We start from the raw sequence: 17,799 nt of genomic DNA on the forward strand, positions 1-17,799 counted from the left end.
AAGGCTGCAGTTTGTGAATCAGAAACCCTCCAAATATTTTGGTTTAACAATAGATAATGGAAATATTTTCCATGTCAGTGTACAGTTTCAGAGGTTGGGCTGGGCCATTGAAAGCTTAAATGGGGAAATCCAGAGGCTGGGTTTGATGTACTGAAAATCTTTAGCAGCTCTCGGGGAAAGCCTGAGCTGTGCATTACTCTTTCCACCCAAGCACACAATGTAATTAGTAAGTATTGCATGAAATCAATTTGCAGTGCTAATAATGGAGGATGTAACTAACCAGCAAAGCGTGACAAGGAGTGAGTATCAGGAGATTAGAACTCCTAGGTACTGGCAGAGACTGTAGAAGTGTTCTAATCCTTGTTTTGTACCTTAATGTTGTCACTGAAAACGCTGCTTGTAGGAAAATGTTCAGATTCTGTGCTTGAAGAATGGTGAATGCCTGAGCGTGGCTGTGCCTGGCTCCCTCCTCCTCCCACACTGCCCATTCAGAAAGGAAGCAAAAAGCTTCCTCTGCATCCCCACAGAATGGGGCAGAAGGAGTATCACAAAGATAAAACACCTCCCAGGCTTTTTAAAGCCATCTTATTTACAATGTTAATATCGAGTTGAATCCCAAAGCCATACTCAGGGTTGCTTTATCATTCCTCGTTTCTCTCAGGCCAGATTGCTTCTGCTGCTTGCTGGGGCTGGGCAGATGGTGGATGAAGGATTCCTCTGGGATTCTGATGTGCAGGAGAATGGGGGTTAGCTCAGCTCTCAGCTCACTGATGGAGGCTCTGCAGAGCTTGGTGCTGGATTTGTTGTTGTCTGATGTTCAGCCTTGGCTTGTGAGCAAGGCTTGGTGACTTCCAGATGCTCTGCTTCCTCAACAGCACCATTCTGACTCAGAAATTAGCTGCGCTTTCTTTTGCATGACTTGTCCTGCTTCTCTCTGCAAGGGGCTTCATCAGGTCACTATGAGTTTCCATCTGCAGTGCCTACCCTGCCCCCTCGCTCTGTGCTGGGGAGCACTAAACCCCAGCTGCTGGATCTCTGTCACGTTCCTGTGCTGCCAATGTGTATTGAAATGGCCACAAGCGTCACTATCAGTCTGTCTGCTTCCTCCTAGCCTCTGTTACACTCAATCACCTCAATTACTGTTCTACAGCACTGCCAGACATTGTTTAGCATCCCCACATAGAATTTAGTTTGGATGGAACTGCCGGAGACCATTTGGTTCAAGGCCTCACTGAGAGCAGGGCCACCTCAGAGCACCTCTGTGTGTGTGTGCAGACACTCAGGGAGCTCTGGAGAGTGAAGATTCTTCTTCTGGCAGGGCAATGCCTTTGCCAACTGCATAAATTGCAGGCAGAGGGCTCCCTGCAGCAAAAGGTCGAATCTGATCTTTGCATGTAAAGCTACAAATCTATGTTTGAAATACTCTTTTGTGCCAAAATTCTTTTGCTCTTACCTGCATCCTTGTTATGTAGACAGGTTTGTTCATGATTATCCAGCTTGCTGTTTCGTAGCAGGGTGGAATTGTCATGGACCCATCATACGTAATGAAACTAGAGGTTTCTGGATACAGCTCCTCAATATTAAGCCCCTGTAGTAAGTATGCATCATCTGGAGAGCAAAGAGGGAAAACAAGGGAGATAGAACAGCTCCACACAAAAACTTCCCCCCCAGAACATCATTGACAGTGTCACTGAGACAGGAAGTGATAGGAGAATCTCCACTGAATGCTCTGGCAGTCCAGACAAGAAGTCATCAATCCTGACTGGGTTGAGTTCTCCTCTTAGCTGGCCAGGAACACCTTTGGTGAGTTCAGCACAAGCTTTCACAGTGCAGCTCTGAACCATGCTGAAGAACTGCAGCTGAAGGCTGTTGATGCAGCAGCCTTTTGGGGCCGTCACTGTTTTGGGAGTGGATAACAACTTTTGCTCAGCAAAGCCTCGGGAATGCCAAGAGTGTTAAAACTGAGTTGCCCTTCTACCCCAGGGAGAAGTTAAGGTTAATGCATGGTAATAAAGCTGCTCAGTGATGCCTGCTGGCCCTTCATGTGCACCGTGGGGGGGATGCAGTTTGAGCTCACTCAGAATGCTACAGTCAGGGTGGAAAAGTACACCAGAAAGCAGCTCATGGGGGCTCTGCCATTATTGTGTCTCCCTGGGAATTAATGAGGTAGCTCTCTGCAGCAGGCCTCACTCTGTGCACATGCACCACACCATAATGAGATATGGTTACACCTTTCCAAGCTCAGCCTTTCCTACACTCTCTGCTTTATTTTCCTTGTGCACTGCTGGCCCTGGAATATTTTTGGCAGTGCTATCAAAACTGGAGCTGTGATTTTCTTGCCAAACCTTAGGCTGTAGGAGTTCCTTAATGGGAAACACTCAGGGATGTAGACACTTCCCTTCTGGTACTCTGCTGCTGTGGTGTGGCTGGGAGAAGGCTGTGCTGTTCACCAGCCATAGTGCTGGGGTTCTCAGCTGCATGGAGGGTGTTCAGTGGGACAGAGTGAGGCCAAACCATGGGCAAGGGGAGCTGCTTTCAGGTGTTTCCCCTTTTGAAACACAAGAGGAGGTGGCACTGATTTTAATGGAGGGCAAGGAAGATACTGTTCAGCCTCAAGATAAGGGAATAGTTCAAACATTGTGTGATCCCTTGCAGTAACAAACCTCTGACAAACCCATTCAGCCTCTGCTAGGTGCTCAGCATCCTTCCTGCCTGCAGCCCACGTTCTGTTTGTATCGACCCGCCTGCACCCGAGGGCGGTTTCTGAACTCATGAACTCTGCTCTACACAGTAGATTTAATTAGATTTCATATTCATTTACATCAAGGTCCTGACTGACAATTTGCTTAACAAATCATGGAACTCCTTCTCTTTCACTCCTGGATTTGTGGTAGGTGTGTGGGCTCTGCTTTCACAGCAAGTTCCAAACAGGGTATTTTATCTACTGACTGAAGGCAGCTCCACAGCATTCTGAAGTTCCTACCATGGTTATCTAAGCAGGGGAGGACAGCTCTGACTAGCTCATATTGACAAAGGAGCGTTGGAGATGTTCAGTTTTCTATCCTGACTTGGAGTTCTCCATGCAGCAGCCTGCACAAGTCACTTAGACCCAGGCTGACAGGGACTCATTTTGAGTACCTGAGGTTAGTCCCTCGGGGTCCAGTGTGAGGCTGCTGAGCTTGTTCTGCTGGTGACAGGAGCTGCAAAAGCTTAGCTCTTCAGGGAATGCCCTGAAACATGGACCTTGAGACATCCAGAGCCTCCTGTTTCCAGAAATCTGAATCCTGAGCCTTTTCAGGGCAGTGTCTTAAAAAAGGAATATTTGTTCACTTGTTCATTATCTATAGAACAGTAGAAGCTGGACTCAGGCCAGCTGGGAGTGCTGCAGCTCTTCTGCCTAGCTGGGCATGGGGCAGTGCTGTGGTGGAGAACAAGCCCAAGTTTTCATGTGGAGTTTGGGGAATCTGAAATGTCACTTTGTTCTGATGTTGAGCAAGCACCAAGTGAGAGCTAATACAGCATTAACTGTTCCAAAAGCAAGCTGCCAGCCCCCCAGATGTCATCCATCCAGAGGAATACTGAAGCACTTTTTCTTCAGAGATACTCAGATAGCTCCTGACCAAAGCCATGCATGAGAGAACATTTGTTTCAGCTGGGTCACAGCAGGTTGCCTGTGCTGTGGTGGAGGAATAAAATAAGCATTTTAAATCTACTTAAAAATTCCTTGGGGTCCACTTTGCTGCAGCCATCAATATCTAAGGGTAGAAATTCCCCTTTTAAAGCATTTTACCCATGGAAATGTCATGCAGAGCTCTCAGTTTTGTTGCTATTCTGAAATAAAAAATAACTTCAGTTATGTTCCTCACTGCCCTGACTTTGAACCACTACTCTCACTGAGCACGCTGGGACTGGCCACTCTGCAGCCTCCTGAGTATTGACTTCAGGAGTGGACCCCCAAAGCATGAGCTAAAACACTCCAGGTGCAGAAGGCAGCCCAGAAACCCTCCCAGTGTAAGGGGGAAAATCAGTTTTCAGCAGTGATGCTATAATCCATCACACCAGACAACTGCAGAATTACTTCCAATAGCACTTTCAAGTTCCCAATTTACACCATAAAGCTCCCAGTCAATACTTGTTACTACAGCCAGGAACTCAGCCTCCTGCAGAACATTCTGGGCACTCTGCCTGCCCAGGATTTCAGCTGGGCAGAGAAATCTGCTGGTGGTAACCATGGCTAAAAATTCAAACACCTCTGGATGGTTGGCTTTGCAGCCTCTTTTGTGCTCTTCTTCATGTGAGATCTCATTTAGTAACCCCAGATGAGGTGTGATTGGAGTTGCATTTTCCTTCTGAAGAGGCAAAGGCACTGATGCAAGGTGGCAGGATGGTGCCAGCTGCAGAGGGCAGGAGTGCACACAGCCCAGGGCAGTGCACACAGCAATCACTTGGGTTTGGAAAGGGGCTTCCTGCTGCTGTGGGTGAAGCTGCACACTCAGCCATGCAAGGAGGGAGTGCTCCTGCCCTCTGGAGCTGTGTGCCCCTAGTCAAGGGCTCTCCACTGCCCTGAGACACCGCAAGCTGTGCAGCCTTTGCTCCCCTGGCCAGCCACTGAAGACCTTGGAGTCTCAACACCTAGCCCAGCTCTCATCACAGCACTCACAAGCACAGCCCAGGGCAGTCTGTGTCAGGGGTTCAGGCAGTGCTCACTGAGCAGCAACCAGAGGTTTGAGTTTACAACTCTTTATTTTTCCAGATGACTGAGGGCTTTCTGCAAGTTGAATTCCAGTATCAATTAACTTAGTAACTTCCTGGCTGCTTGCAGCTCAAGTGGATATTTGACAAAGGGAGTAGGGTTTTCAGAGGAGGTTTGATCTGTTCCCATCAGATGTGTGTATTTTTCACGGCCTTCTCTAGAGCAGCCTAATTTCCACTGACATTTAAGCTCCAGTTCTGCACCAGTTCAGCACAGTTTCCAGGAATCATTGAGCTTTGTCAGCGAAGGGCTTTCCCAGACGTGAGCACAACCAGTGCAGGCGCTGTGCTAATGAGCTCTTTATGCAACCAGCAATGCAGCAAGAGCGGAGCAGAAATGTCAGAACTTTTCTGTGCAAAAGAAGGCATTGATGAGCCCCAGAGCCACAGCTAATGGGGCAGCGTCCCACACCGCTCCGTTTGCTGCAGCCCAGGCTGCTCCGCCTGCTGCTTTTAGTGCTAACAGCAGGCAGCCTCTGCTGGGGGCTCTGTGTGAGCACAGTGGGCATTTGTTCAGTGTCATTTCATTAATTTATTGCTCCTTCAAACATAAAATAGACTTTGAAGCTCAAACCTCACTCGATGAACCGATGACCTCAGCAGACTGTTCGAGTTCCCAGGTTTACCTTGCGGCGCTGCTGGCAATGAAGTCTCTGTGATTTCTGCCCATGCCCAAGAGTCTCTCCTTTCATTTGGCATTTGTCTGATGCCAAAAGCACACAACTGGTAGCCAAGGAAATGGAAAGGAACTTACTTTTATAGGTTATTCTGGTTATGGTGTCTCTGTTCAGCATTCGGTTTAGGAATGGGTTTGATGACTCCGATACCTATGGAAGAGACAATGCAGAGGTCAGCACCTCACTGCCACCTCCCCTCTGGCACTTCAGCTCTTCTGTGCCTACTCTCCCCTCATTCTCTCTTTCCTGCCCCTCCTCCCAATGGCTTCTGGCTGCTTTTTTCCACTGTTGTGGGAAGAGGCAACAATGACTTAGGTATTTTTCTAACAACACTTGTGGGGAAGTTGGTGGCATGGGACAGCAATGTGCCCTTGTGGCCAAGAGGGCCAAGGGCATCCTGTGGGGCATTTAGAAGAGTTGTCCAGGAGGGCTAGGGAGGTTCTCCTCCCCCTCTGCTCTGCCCTGCTGAGACCACAGCTGCAGTACTGTGTCCAGTTTGGGGCTCCCTGGTCCAAGAGAGACAGAGACCTGCTGGAGAAAGTCCAACCTGCCCTGGGTGACCCTGGTCTGGCAGTGGGGGTGGACTCAATGGTCTCTAGAAGCCCCTTCCAACCCCTACCATCCAGTGTATAGAGAGCCCCACACTTGAGCACACACATAAGGTGCTGTCTGCAGTGACATGAAGGTACCTGAAGAGGATGTGGAGGCCTCAGAGGCACTGTTGTTGTGCTGGGTTTTGGGCTGGGCTGTGTGCACTTTATCAAGAGGATCGTTGCTGACCATCAGAGGTAATTTAATGAGATTTTATTGCACTGTACATTTATTTCTGGCTAGCAACAAAAACTGTGTCACCTTTCCTGGAGACGTTAATTTTGCAGCCAGCCTCCAAATCCCCTGCTCAGCTTTCAGTCCCTCTGTGATGTGTTTTTTTTTCCTGTCAGGGACTGGCTGCTGCTGTTCTACACCTCACATTTACCCAGAATCCAATCAGTTTATTTTGAAAACTTCTCCAAAAATGTAATTAAGAGTTAGGGAAGTAACCAGGCTGTTGGAAAAGCTGCCAGCAGCTCTGCCTGGCAGGCAGCCCTCGGGAAAGCCCAGCTCTGGTTCCACCCTGGCTGCTAGCTCTGGACCACGCCGGGCACTTACTTTCATAAATATGGAAACTACCACCAGCCCGTTGGGACTCTTTGCAGCCTCTGTGACATTTGTGTACAGCTCGTGGTTGTAGTGGATGAGCTGAACCTAGAAGAGAGGGAAGGGAAAGATCACAATGAAACAGCAGCAAATCATCCCCGTGGCTGTTTGCAAACACTCCTGTGGTAGGATCCCAGCCCTGGTTTGGTGTTTGGCAGCAGTGCAGTTGTTCAGGGGTGTGCAGCAGGCCTGGTTCTCATCATTTCAGTCTCCATCTGGCTCTGACTGGCAGAGCCCCAGCACGTTTCCTTGCAAACTGCCAGCAAGTGAATTTCCCCACACGGAGTTATGAATTGCACTGCAGGGGTTGCTATCATCTCTCTGTCACAGCAGCACTTGCCACTGGCAGCAACTGATCTGTGCCTTTCAGCCTGCAGCCATGCACAGGGGAGTCAGGGGTTTAAATACTTGGGAAACATATGGGAGAGGGGCTTGGAGCTGTAACCAGCACAGGCAGGACTCAGAACGCTGCCATTCCCTGACTCCAGCCTTTGCAAACTGGCTTCCAGAAGCTCCTGCAGCTAGGCACTTGCTGTGCTCTTGCTCACAGGTTCTCCCAAGCTCCTGCAGCTTTCCTTCTGCTTTTGGGCTCCATGATTTGCTGGAGCTTGGAAATTATAAAGCCACAGTTTCTCTGTTTCCCTGCATATGTCAATGTTTTACCCAGAACAGGGCTCCTTGCTTTGGCTGGGCTGCTGGCACACTGTCACCGTGAACATTGCAATTTGTAGCTGCCCTCTGCAGCCTGTAGGCTTAGTGAGGTGTTTGTGTGTACAGCTGCTCACTTGGCCATCCACACCAGCTTGTGAATTGTCAAGGGAGTAAGTGGTCAGATCTGCCTCAGGCTGGAATGTCTTCTGCAGAAGGTCCCAGGAGAATGATGCATTGGATTAGCAACCGTGAATGCCTAGTGCAGTATTGGGTAACAGACAACCTCCTTCCACCCATGGAAGACCTGGGTCAGCATCAAAGTCTCCTTGTTACTGATGGGGCTAACGGAAACAACATCCCTGAAGCAGATGTGGCCCCACAGAGATTGCTTGCCCCAGACTCACTGCAAGGAGCCTTCTGCCCAGTGCAGTTCTGGTGTTGTGTGACCTGGGCACACAGCAACATCCTCTGCCCCATTCCATCTTCTGTTCACCCCTTGCTTTGGGGGTGAGCTGCTTAGCTTTGCTGTGGTCTGACAGGCTCCCAGTGCCATGCCAGGCATTATGTTCCTCAGAGCCCCCAGAGCTCAATGAAGACAGCCTGGTTTTTCTCCTCCGAAGCCTGGCACTTTCTCTCTTGAAGTTGTGTTTCTCCTGCCTGCACCCAAATTCATTTTGAAGCTGTTTCCATGGCACTGTGGTTTGCCTTTTTTAAACAGGAGGAGTGACCATGGAAGGGGAGACAATTTCCCAAGCTCCTCACATGGAACAGACTAATTTAGAAAGGTACAAATGGATAAAGATGTCTTAGAGCACATCACAGGCAGGGCAAACCCCATAATTCCCTATTCAGTTCCTTCTTTGGAGGATAACTGAAAGTTGCCCAAGCAGCTGTGAGCCTGCAGCCTGCACTAAGTGTTGCTGGAGTCTCCTGTGGAGCTGAAGCTGCAGATGTGAGAACCTCCTTCTTGCAAATGCTGCTGCTGCATTAAACCCAAAGCACAACCAGAGCAAACCTGCAGTGCCCAGAGTGCCTCTGGAGTCCAGCTGGAGTTGCAGGGCTCAGGCACAGCTCAGGATCTCGTCAGAAGCTATCGATTGCCTTGGAAGCCTCCCCCTTTAAGATTAATCTGCCCCAGAACAATGGAGAGTTCTTTGTTTTCCTCCAGCTGCAAGGAGCAGAGGAGCATTAAGATTAATTACTCTCTTTTAGCTGATGAAAATCCAGACTGTGCTCTTGTTCCATCCCCCAGGAGTGTGCTCTGGGTCAGGAGCAGACACAGCACTTTTTAGACAGCCAAGCTGGAGGGGTGAGCTGCTGAGCTCCTCAGCCTGCCCACCTCTGTCAGGGGGCTGCTCTGGTGGCTCCTGTCCTGGTCCCCATGGGGAGAACACCCAATTCTCTTTCCCCACACTTGTGCCTGTTATTGCAATGGTAACAACCTGCTCTCTGCCTGTACTTTGGTACAACTCAGCCCTGAGGGCACAGCTGCCTGAGCTGGTTTTCTCCTGCAATGCCTTTGCTGCTTCCTCTGCTCCTTCCCCCCGGTGCAATCTGCTTCTCTGGGCAGAGCTGGATCTCTTCTGCATGGTGTTTGACCAAGGCTCCTTCTGGCTCCGGCTCCTGCTTCATGGAAACCTCCTCCTCTCTTCCAGACAGTAGGAAATACTTTGAAGGGAAGACCCAAGCTGAACCCCAGAGGTGCACAGCTGTGTCTGTGTTGCTGGCTGCTGGGTGACTTCAGGAGGCTTTCTGACAGGCAGTCATTGCTGAAGCCTTCCACGGCCCAGAACCCTCCCCAGGGGTGTTTCTGGATGACCTGCCAGTCAGCCACTGCTGTCATTCATCATTAGCTGATGAGCAGGAGCTGGGTAAACAAATCAACCACACTGCTCTGCAATTCACTTTGTGAGAGCATCAAACTCCAACGCTTAATGTTGATTATGTCTCGGCTGATGTAAAGTTTCATTGCAAGCTGCAATTTGGCACTGACCCAATCCATCATCTACAGAAGATACATCTTAAGAGGGAGCAGGGAACAAGGTTGCCATCATCTCTGGGCCCCTGCAGGATGCTCTGCCTGAACACTCCATTTTCCCATTTTGAGCACAGCAGATGCTCAGGCACCACAGTGATGAAATCTGCACTTGGGAGGCTCAATTCTATAACAGTGCTCGGAATGGCTGGCAGAGCTCTGGAGTTCTTTAGCAATCAGCCCAGAAAGCAGCAGAAAATGGTTCCTGTGAGTCAAAAGTAGTGATTGATGCTATTCCTGTTCTTCTCTGTGCCACCCTGAGCCTCTGAGCCAAAGGACAGAGGTGGAAGGTGACCCAGTGGTGTGACAGAGGCATGCCAGGTGCTCAGCCTCTCACCAGCACATGATGCCAGCCAGGCTCTGCCTGCTGTGCCAGAGCACCATCTGGAGCTGCATTCCTGTTCAAAGGCTGGCATGGTGGGCAAGAGCAGATGGAGAAATATCACAGACTGATGGATAAAAGAATGGAGGGGAATCCATAGAATCTGGGCTAGTGAGCTCCCAGTTGCTCATCTTGGGCTTATTTGTCCTCATTTTAAAATCTAGCAGGAAAAAACCAGTCCAGCTCCATGTGCCTGATGCTGACTAACAGCAAAGAAAAGGTTAGGGTTAGGATTGCAAACCAGAAGCAGGAAGGAAGCAATTACCAGCTGGACCTGCTCTCTTGAGTGCAGAGTCATGTTGTTAAAAATATCATTTTTCTGGGGCAAACCTGAAGCACAGGAGTTTGTATTTTAAACCAGCAGCACAGGCTGCATGTGAGGGAGGCACAGAACTGAGGCTGTGTTTGAAGAGGCTACTGGTGCAAAAAGAAGCTCAGATTGCCAACAGCTTTGATGGGAGGCTGTGGGACACCTGCACTGCCAGCGCCTTACAGAGTGAGAGCAGGGTATTAAAGCCTGGGAAAAGAGGAGAAGCATTTGGGATGGAGATGACTGCCAATGATTGGAGCCTTAAACCTCTAAATGGGAGCTGAGGGCTAAAGCACAGCAAAGTCTGAGGAAGCTCAGCCTGGATCAAAGTACCCTCAAACATTTCTGGAATGCCTGTATTAGTGACTTACTGAAAGTGCTCAGGGATATTAGTGCTGTGGTGGATGAGAGGATGCATTAGAGTCACATGTCAGAATGGATGAGACCTTGAACAGCTGAGTCTGGTTGAGAGGTGTCCCTGCCCATGGCAGGGGGGTTGGAGCAGGTGAGCTCCGGGGTCCCTTCTAACCTGAGCTATTCTGGTATTCCCTAGTGTGGACCTTCTGTATGACTTCACTGCTTTGTCAGGCTGCCATCGCTGAGTGTGGGGCTGATGTCCCTGTGCTGCAGTAGCAGTGTTCTGTGTGGTGAGATGGTCACCATCTGCAGGCAGTGTTCTGTGTGGTGAGATGGTTACCATCTGCAAGCAGTGCTGTGTGGTGAGATGGTCACCACCTGCAGGCAGTGTGCTGTGTGGTGAGCTGGTCACCATCTGCAGGCAGTGTGCTGTGTGGTGAGCTGGTCATCATCTGCAGGCAGTGTGCTGTGAGGTGAGATGGTCACCATCTGCAGGTAGTGTGCTGTGTGGTGAGATGGTCACCATCTGCAGGTAGTGTGCTGTGTGGTGAGCTGGTCACCATCTGCAGGCAGTGTGCTGTGTGGTGAGCTGGTCACCATCTGCAGGCAGTGCTGTGTGGTGAGCTGGTCACCATCTGCAGGCAGTGTGCTGTGTGGTGAGATGGTCACCATCTGCAAGCAGTGCTGTGTGGTGAGATGGTCACCACCTGCAGGCAGTGTGCTGTGTGGTGAGATGGTTACCATCTGTAGGCAGTGCTGTGTGGTGAGATGGTCACCATCTGCAGGCAGTGCTGTGTGGTGAGATGGTCACCATCTGCAGGCAGTGTTCTGTGTGGTGAGCTGGTCACCATCTGCAGGCAGTGTGCTGTGTGGTGAGATGGTCACCATCTGCAGGCAGTGCTGTGTGGTGAGATGGTCACCATCTGCAGGCAGTGTGCTGTGTGGTGAGCTGGTCACCATCTGCAGGCAGTGCTGTGTGGTGAGCTGGTCACCATCTGCAGGCAGTGTGCTGTGTGGTGAGCTGGTCACCATCTGCAGGCAGTGCTGTGTGGTGAGCTGGTCACCATCTGCAGGCAGTGCTGTGTGGTGAGATGGTCACCATCTGCAGGCAGTGTGCTGTGTGGTGAGATGGTCACCATCTGCAAGCAGTGCTGTGTGGTGAGCTGGTCACCATCTGCAGGCAGTGTGCTGTGTGGTGAGCTGGTCACCATCTGCAGGCAGTGCTGTGTGGTGAGCTGGTCACCATCTGCAGGCAGTGTGCTGTGTGGTGAGATGGTCACCATCTGCAAGCAGTGCTGTGTGGTGAGATGGTCACCACCTGCAGGCAGTGTGCTGTGTGGTGAGATGGTTACCATCTGTAGGCAGTGCTGTGTGGTGAGATGGTCACCATCTGCAGGCAGTGCTGTGTGGTGAGATGGTCACCATCTGCAGGCAGTGTTCTGTGTGGTGAGCTGGTCACCATCTGCAGGCAGTGTGCTGTGTGGTGAGATGGTCACCATCTGCAGGCAGTGCTGTGTGGTGAGATGGTCACCATCTGCAGGCAGTGTGCTGTGTGGTGAGCTGGTCACCATCTGCAGGCAGTGCTGTGTGGTGAGCTGGTCACCATCTGCAGGCAGTGTGCTGTGTGGTGAGCTGGTCACCATCTGCAGGCAGTGCTGTGTGGTGAGCTGGTCACCATCTGCAGGCAGTGCTGTGTGGTGAGCTGGTCACCATCTGCAGGCAGTGTGCTGTGTGGTGAGCTGGTCACCATCTGCAGGCAGTGCTGTGTGGTGAGCTGGTCACCATCTGCAGGCAGTGCTGTGTGGTGAGATGGTCACCATCTGCAGGCAGTGTGCTGTGTGGTGAGATGGTCACCATCTGCAGGCAGTGCTGTGTGGTGAGATGGTCACCATCTGCAGGCAGTGCTGTGTGGTGAGATGGTCACCATCTGCAGGCAGTGCTGTGTGGTGAGCTGGTCACCATCTGCAGGCAGTGTGCTGTGAGGTGAGATGGTCACCATCTGCAGGCAGTGCTGTGTGGTGAGCTGGTCACCATCTGCAGGCAGTGTGCTGTGTGGTGAGCTGGTCACCATCTGCAGGCAGTGCTGTGTGGTGAGATGGTCACCATCTGCAGGCTGTGCTGTGTGGTGAGCTGGTCACCATCTGCAGGCAGTGCTGTGTGGTGAGCTGGTCACCATCTGCAGGCAGTGTGCTGTGTGGTGAGATGGTCACCATCTGCAGGCAGTGCTGTGTGGTGAGCTGGTCACCATCTGCAGGCAGTGCTGTGTGGTGAGCTGGTCACCATCTGCAGGCAATGTGCTGTGTGCTGAGATGGTCACCATCTCTAAGCAACCCAGAGAAAATGAAGGCAATGGGGACTGGGGACCAGCAAAAAGATACCTAAGAGAAGGTTGATTTCTGATTTGGTAAGAGCAGGATATATGCAAAGCAAGTCTTTAGCTTTCTAATTAACCCAAATATGTATCATTAAGTTTTACTGCACAACAAGTTATGTGCTGCTGTTCCTCCAGCCTTGGCCAAGTCTCTTACTGCGAGTCTAAAGAGCGACACAGAGGGAAAGGGCAAGGTAAAAGCTGATTCCTGCTGCTCTAACCAAAACACCCTTGAACTATGAGCTGAGCTTAAAGCCTGAATTCTGTCTGGAGGTCCTCAAGAAAAGATGATCCTGAATTCTATGAGAAATGGCTGGTTTCTCAGCAAACAAGCAGGCAGCTTTTCCTGGGAGAAAGGTTTTAATAATTCAAATTAGTCAATACTGAAGTGCAGGAGATTATTTGATCTTGTTCAGAACCTGGTACCTTGCAGGAGGGAAGCAAAACCGCAATCTTTCAATAAATCACTTTGTGCCGAACCGGGAGTCAAGCAGAAGAAATTTGCTGCAGAAGAAAAGAGGGCAACTCACCAGGGAAATAGGTTGGCTCAAAATAATTGTGAGCCTCAACAGCCAGGTTGAGATTTTTTAGGACATTTCCAGAAAAAAACAAAGTAAAGAAGAAAAGAAATGTGTAAGGCTCTGAGGCTGAGCTGTGAAAGTGCATTTGTTAGTACATGGGGGCATTACATCTCTCCAAAGCTGCTGTTGGCTCTCTGCTCCAGCACAGAGATCAGTTTCTCTGCTTTCCAGCCCAGCTCAGCTGCTTTGCCAGGCTGGGCTGTGTGTTTGCACAGAACTGAGGCTGCCCACCTTGGTTTAATTGACTGGAAGTTTACCCCAGTAGCCCCCTGTCAAGTCTGGGTGCTGCCAGCAGATGAAAAGATGAAATCGAACCCAAGCTCATGGACTAATGTGCCCAGCATTAGTCATGAGCCACTCCTCCTGCTCAGCCATTGCTGTAACGATGCCTGTGCCACCCCAGCCCATGATGCTGGCCCTGCCCAGACACAGGCCTGCGCATTCCCTGGCTTTGTGGGCACCAAACGCCTCCCTGATCTTTTCTTTCTTCCTGTCACTTCACATCTGTCATTTTCTCAGCATCGCTGCCCAGCTGTGCCATTGCTCAGTGAGCAAAATGGTCCTTAAATATACCCTGGGCTCCTCTGGCAGTGGTGCTCAGAGGGCAGTGAGTACAGCTCTGAAGCCAGACTGCTGCCCAGCACAGTGGGAAGGGACAGCTCTGCTGCTCTGTGGCCAGCATCACGCTGAGGATGTCACAGGTTGCTCTCCAAGCACAGAAAACTAAGCTGAGCTTCCCTGGCAGGTTACAGCACTGCCCCTTCTCTTTGTGCTGCCCAACAGTGGCTTTGCATCCTGGTTTTTGGCTCTGATGTGGCATGACTAGCATCACTGAATTTCAGACATGCAAAAGCTCCCAAATGTTGCTTTCACTGTGCTTCAAGCTGTGTGTAACTGTGCTTTAAACATTTTGCTCTTCACAAGCACTGGGGGACTGGTCTGCAGCTGCTACAGGATGATGCAGCTCAGCAGTTCTGTTGGTTCTCTGGAATCCTCCTTTTGTTTTGTTCTGTGCTTCAAAGGATGCACACCTCCAGGTTTAACAGTGCTCATTTGCTGTGAGTTATCAGCTGCCACTTCTAGATCACAGCACCAGGAGCACCATCCAGCAGGTAAAATCGACCTGCTTCAAGCTGCCCAGAGATTGTTTGGTGATCACAACCAAAACATTGATGGGTTTCCAAGAGAATACCAATGATGGATGGCATCACAAAGCTGAAGTGTCCTCCTCTGATAGCCAGCAGGGCTGTGTCTCTTCAAAAGCTCTCTTTTCACTCTCATCACTTGGAACTTCCTGCAGGATTGGCCATTTATTTAGAATTTAGAATAAACCAAACCAGGTTGGAAGAGACCTTCAAGATCATCGCGTCCAACCCATCAACCAATCCAACCCACCTAAACAACTAACCCATGGCACCAAGCACCCCATCAAGTCTCCTCCTGAACACCTCCAGGGATGGTGACTCCACCACCTCCTTGGGCAGCCCATTCCAATGGGCAATCACTCTTTCTGTATAGAACTTCTTCCTAACATCCAACCTAAACCTCCCCTGGCGCAGCCTGAGACTGTGTCCTCTTGTTCTGGTACTGGCTGCCTGGGAGAAGATACTTTATTACTTGGCAATGCTTTGTGTGCATCAAATAATCAAAACTGACCATGAAGTTCCTAAAGAAGATCAGAGTGGTGCCCAAACCTGTTGCATTGAGATGGGTTTCAATATTTTGCATCCTAGGGATTGCATCCTGCTTCCCTGGGGCCGTGACCCTCCCTTGTGCTCCCGGAACAGCTGCACTGTGGACACATCCTGCCTCTCTCCACCTTTGCTGGCATGCCCCTGTGCCACTGGGCTGTCAGTGTCTGTGAGGATTCGTGGGGAGAGACCCCAAGCAAGCAGCCTGCCAGCCAGGGTTGCAACAAAAGATTTCCAGCTCTCTTTGAAGTGTCCATCCCCAGAACCGAGTGGCTGCAGAGCAGGTGTGGATTTTCAAGTAGGCCACGGGAAAAAGGCTTTTGGAACTACAGGGACTGATTTCACTTTTTATTATTTTTTTTCCCCTACCATTTTCCCTTTCATCATTTTCCTGGATTTCTAAAAGCAGACCCTGGGAGAGCCAAGCAGACAGATATTCAGTACAATCTGCAAGAATGAGGGTGATTTCCCCCCCCTTTTTTTTTTCTAATTAACTGCCCCAGGGAGCAGCTCTACCAGCGAGGAGGAAGAACGGTTCCTCTATTGTGCCTTTTGTGACTTAGGAACAGTGGATGGGGAGGCTCTAAGCTACAAATCAAACAGTGAAAATCCTCTTAACTGAACACACCCCTGGGCTTCCCACAGAACAAGGCATTGCACTGATCACAGGCAGGGCTGGCTGGGATTCGTTTTGCTGAAGCAGGACTTTGCTGGGAATCGCTGACGTGTCAGGAGCACAGCACCTCCTGCAGGGACCTCCACTGCAAAGGAGTTTGGCTGAAACGCAAGCAGAGGCTATCAGAAACGTCCCTGATTGCCTGCCAGTGTGTCCTGTGATCTAGCCAAGAGCCTGGGGACCTGATGTCTTCATCACCACTTTGCCTTGCAGGCATCTGTGGATTTTCCTGTGCTGTCCCTCCCCTCAGCAGGGCTGTCCTCGTGTAGGAAATGGTGGTGGTGGGTACAGGCAGATGGTCCATGGGAGCTTTCAGGCTCCTGTAGAGAAGATTGCCCTGAACCACACTCCTGGGGCTGGGCTGTAATTTGCAGCCTTGGATGTGCATGGTAATCTCCCTGCCTGATGCCTCTCTTATGACACTGGCAGTGCCTAAAGCAGGAACAGTCAGGGATGGATTGCACAGCTTAGAACCACAGCAGCACCATTCTCCCCAGCTTGTCCATCAGCTCAGAGCAACCACTGCTCTGCAGGTTAAAATGGAAAGAATGTGCCAAAGTGCAGCATAAGTGGAGCAGTCTTGGGGTAGGAATTTGTATTTTGGGTAAAACTGGCTCCAAAGATTGTCTCCACAGCTCAATGTCACAATGCTCCTTAGGGACCATCCACAGACCCCAAAGCCACAGAAGTAAGGCCAGAGCTCTGGCAAAGCTGTATACTTTTCACACTGAATATGCCTTGGAAAGGAAAAGCTATCAACGATGTTTTGATAGGAGTTCTGCATTTGGGAGGATGTGCCAGGGGCCTCTGAGCAGCCCCACGCTGAGGGGGCAGCAGATCAAGGCCGTGTTGCCAGCTGTGTTATCAGCAGCGCTTACAGGGAGCAGATGGCAGTGGCATGCTCCTATTCTGATAAGAAAGAGCAAATAAGGTTTGAGATGATGGAAAGGGATGGCCAGTAATGGACCTGCCCATTCCAGTTAAATTCCAGATCCCTCCTTGTCTCTGATAGGGCTTGCAGAGTAGTAACTCTCACGTGGTGCTCTGTGGGAGATTGTTGGGTAGGAAATGTTCTCCTGGCAGCTGGATTACAAACCCCACCCCAAGAGCTCAGAAGTAACTAAAGAGAATGAATTCATGTCTACCAACTTTCAAAGCAGCAAATCTTGGCAGCTGTGTCAGTAATGTCCAGCCAGTTTATACTGAGATAAGAGTGCACAGATAAAGGAGAGATGGGGAAAGATAAAGGGAAAGAAAGGAGATTTTGACTGTCAGATCCAGTTCTGCAGAGCCCCAGCACTGATGCTGTTGTGCCTGCTCTCACTCAGCTGTTTTAAAGGTAGCTGTGCCTCAGAAATTATCTCATTGTAATTACCTCAGACAGCTGCCTATGAATTGATAACAGAACCTTCAGTTTTCTCCCCTTCAGAGCTGGAAAGATCCCCAAGCCCACTGCCTGCCACCATTTTGCCAGCAGAGAGCATTTCCTTCTCAGTCTTTCCTGCAAGTACCAACTACCTAGATGGTTAAACCCCCACACCTGAGCTGTGAGTGCTTTGGGAGGTAGTGTGGCTGTGTGCTGTTAATGAAGGGGAGGTCTGTAGTGCTGCTGCAGGTCAGCCCTGCCTGCTCAATGAGAAGGGGAACCGCAGCTCGCAGCCTGCCCTGCCACAACAATCAAAGCAGCTGCAGCTGACAGGCACTAGCTGGCTTTTGACTGAGGCACAAAAAACACCTCAGAAGAAACTCTTGAACATAAGGTAAGGGCCAAAGAGTCAGGAAAGGAGGAGCTGAAGTGACAGAAATAAACTGAGGGTCAGAGAGCTAATGGTGGGGGTGAAAGCTGCCACTGGGCATTAGACACCGGTGACTATGAGGGAGGAGGGAGAGCTCTGAGCTGGAGCAGCTCCTGGGTAACTGAGTCCTAGAAGAATGTGGTCCCTTCACCATCCAGGGCCCAAGCCACAGTGACTAAAATGTCCACCTAGGATGTGGAAGACCTTTCCTACTGTCTGGGCTCCTTTGGCTGATCTGGACATGGGTATGAGCTAGGCACTCAGGAAAACTCTACCAGTGAGTTCAAACTGTTCAGCTAGGGTCGTGTTTGCTGTCTGAAGAT

At 50.4% G+C, this 17,799-nt stretch overlaps 1 protein-coding gene across 2 annotated transcripts in view; it reads right to left on the reverse strand.

Annotated features, from left to right (window-relative positions):
- The window catches only part of CA10 (carbonic anhydrase 10), a 127,855-nt gene that overhangs the window by 2,333 nt on the left and 107,723 nt on the right, over positions 1-17,799 (reverse strand). For both annotated transcript variants that reach the window (XM_068151005.1, XM_068151004.1), the window contains 3 exons: positions 6,579-6,674; positions 5,507-5,579; positions 1,454-1,608 (listed from right to left, as the gene is read on the reverse strand). In XM_068151005.1, the coding sequence (XP_068007106.1) occupies positions 1,454-1,608; positions 5,507-5,579; positions 6,579-6,674 (324 nt within the window). The remainder of the gene's footprint in view (positions 1-1,453; positions 1,609-5,506; positions 5,580-6,578; positions 6,675-17,799) is intronic.

Source organism: Melanerpes formicivorus, unplaced genomic scaffold, assembly GCF_026170545.1.
Source record: "Melanerpes formicivorus ecotype bairdi unplaced genomic scaffold, bMelFor1.0.p_v2 SCAF_21, whole genome shotgun sequence".
NCBI classification, from domain to species: Eukaryota; Metazoa; Chordata; class Aves; order Piciformes; family Picidae; genus Melanerpes; species Melanerpes formicivorus.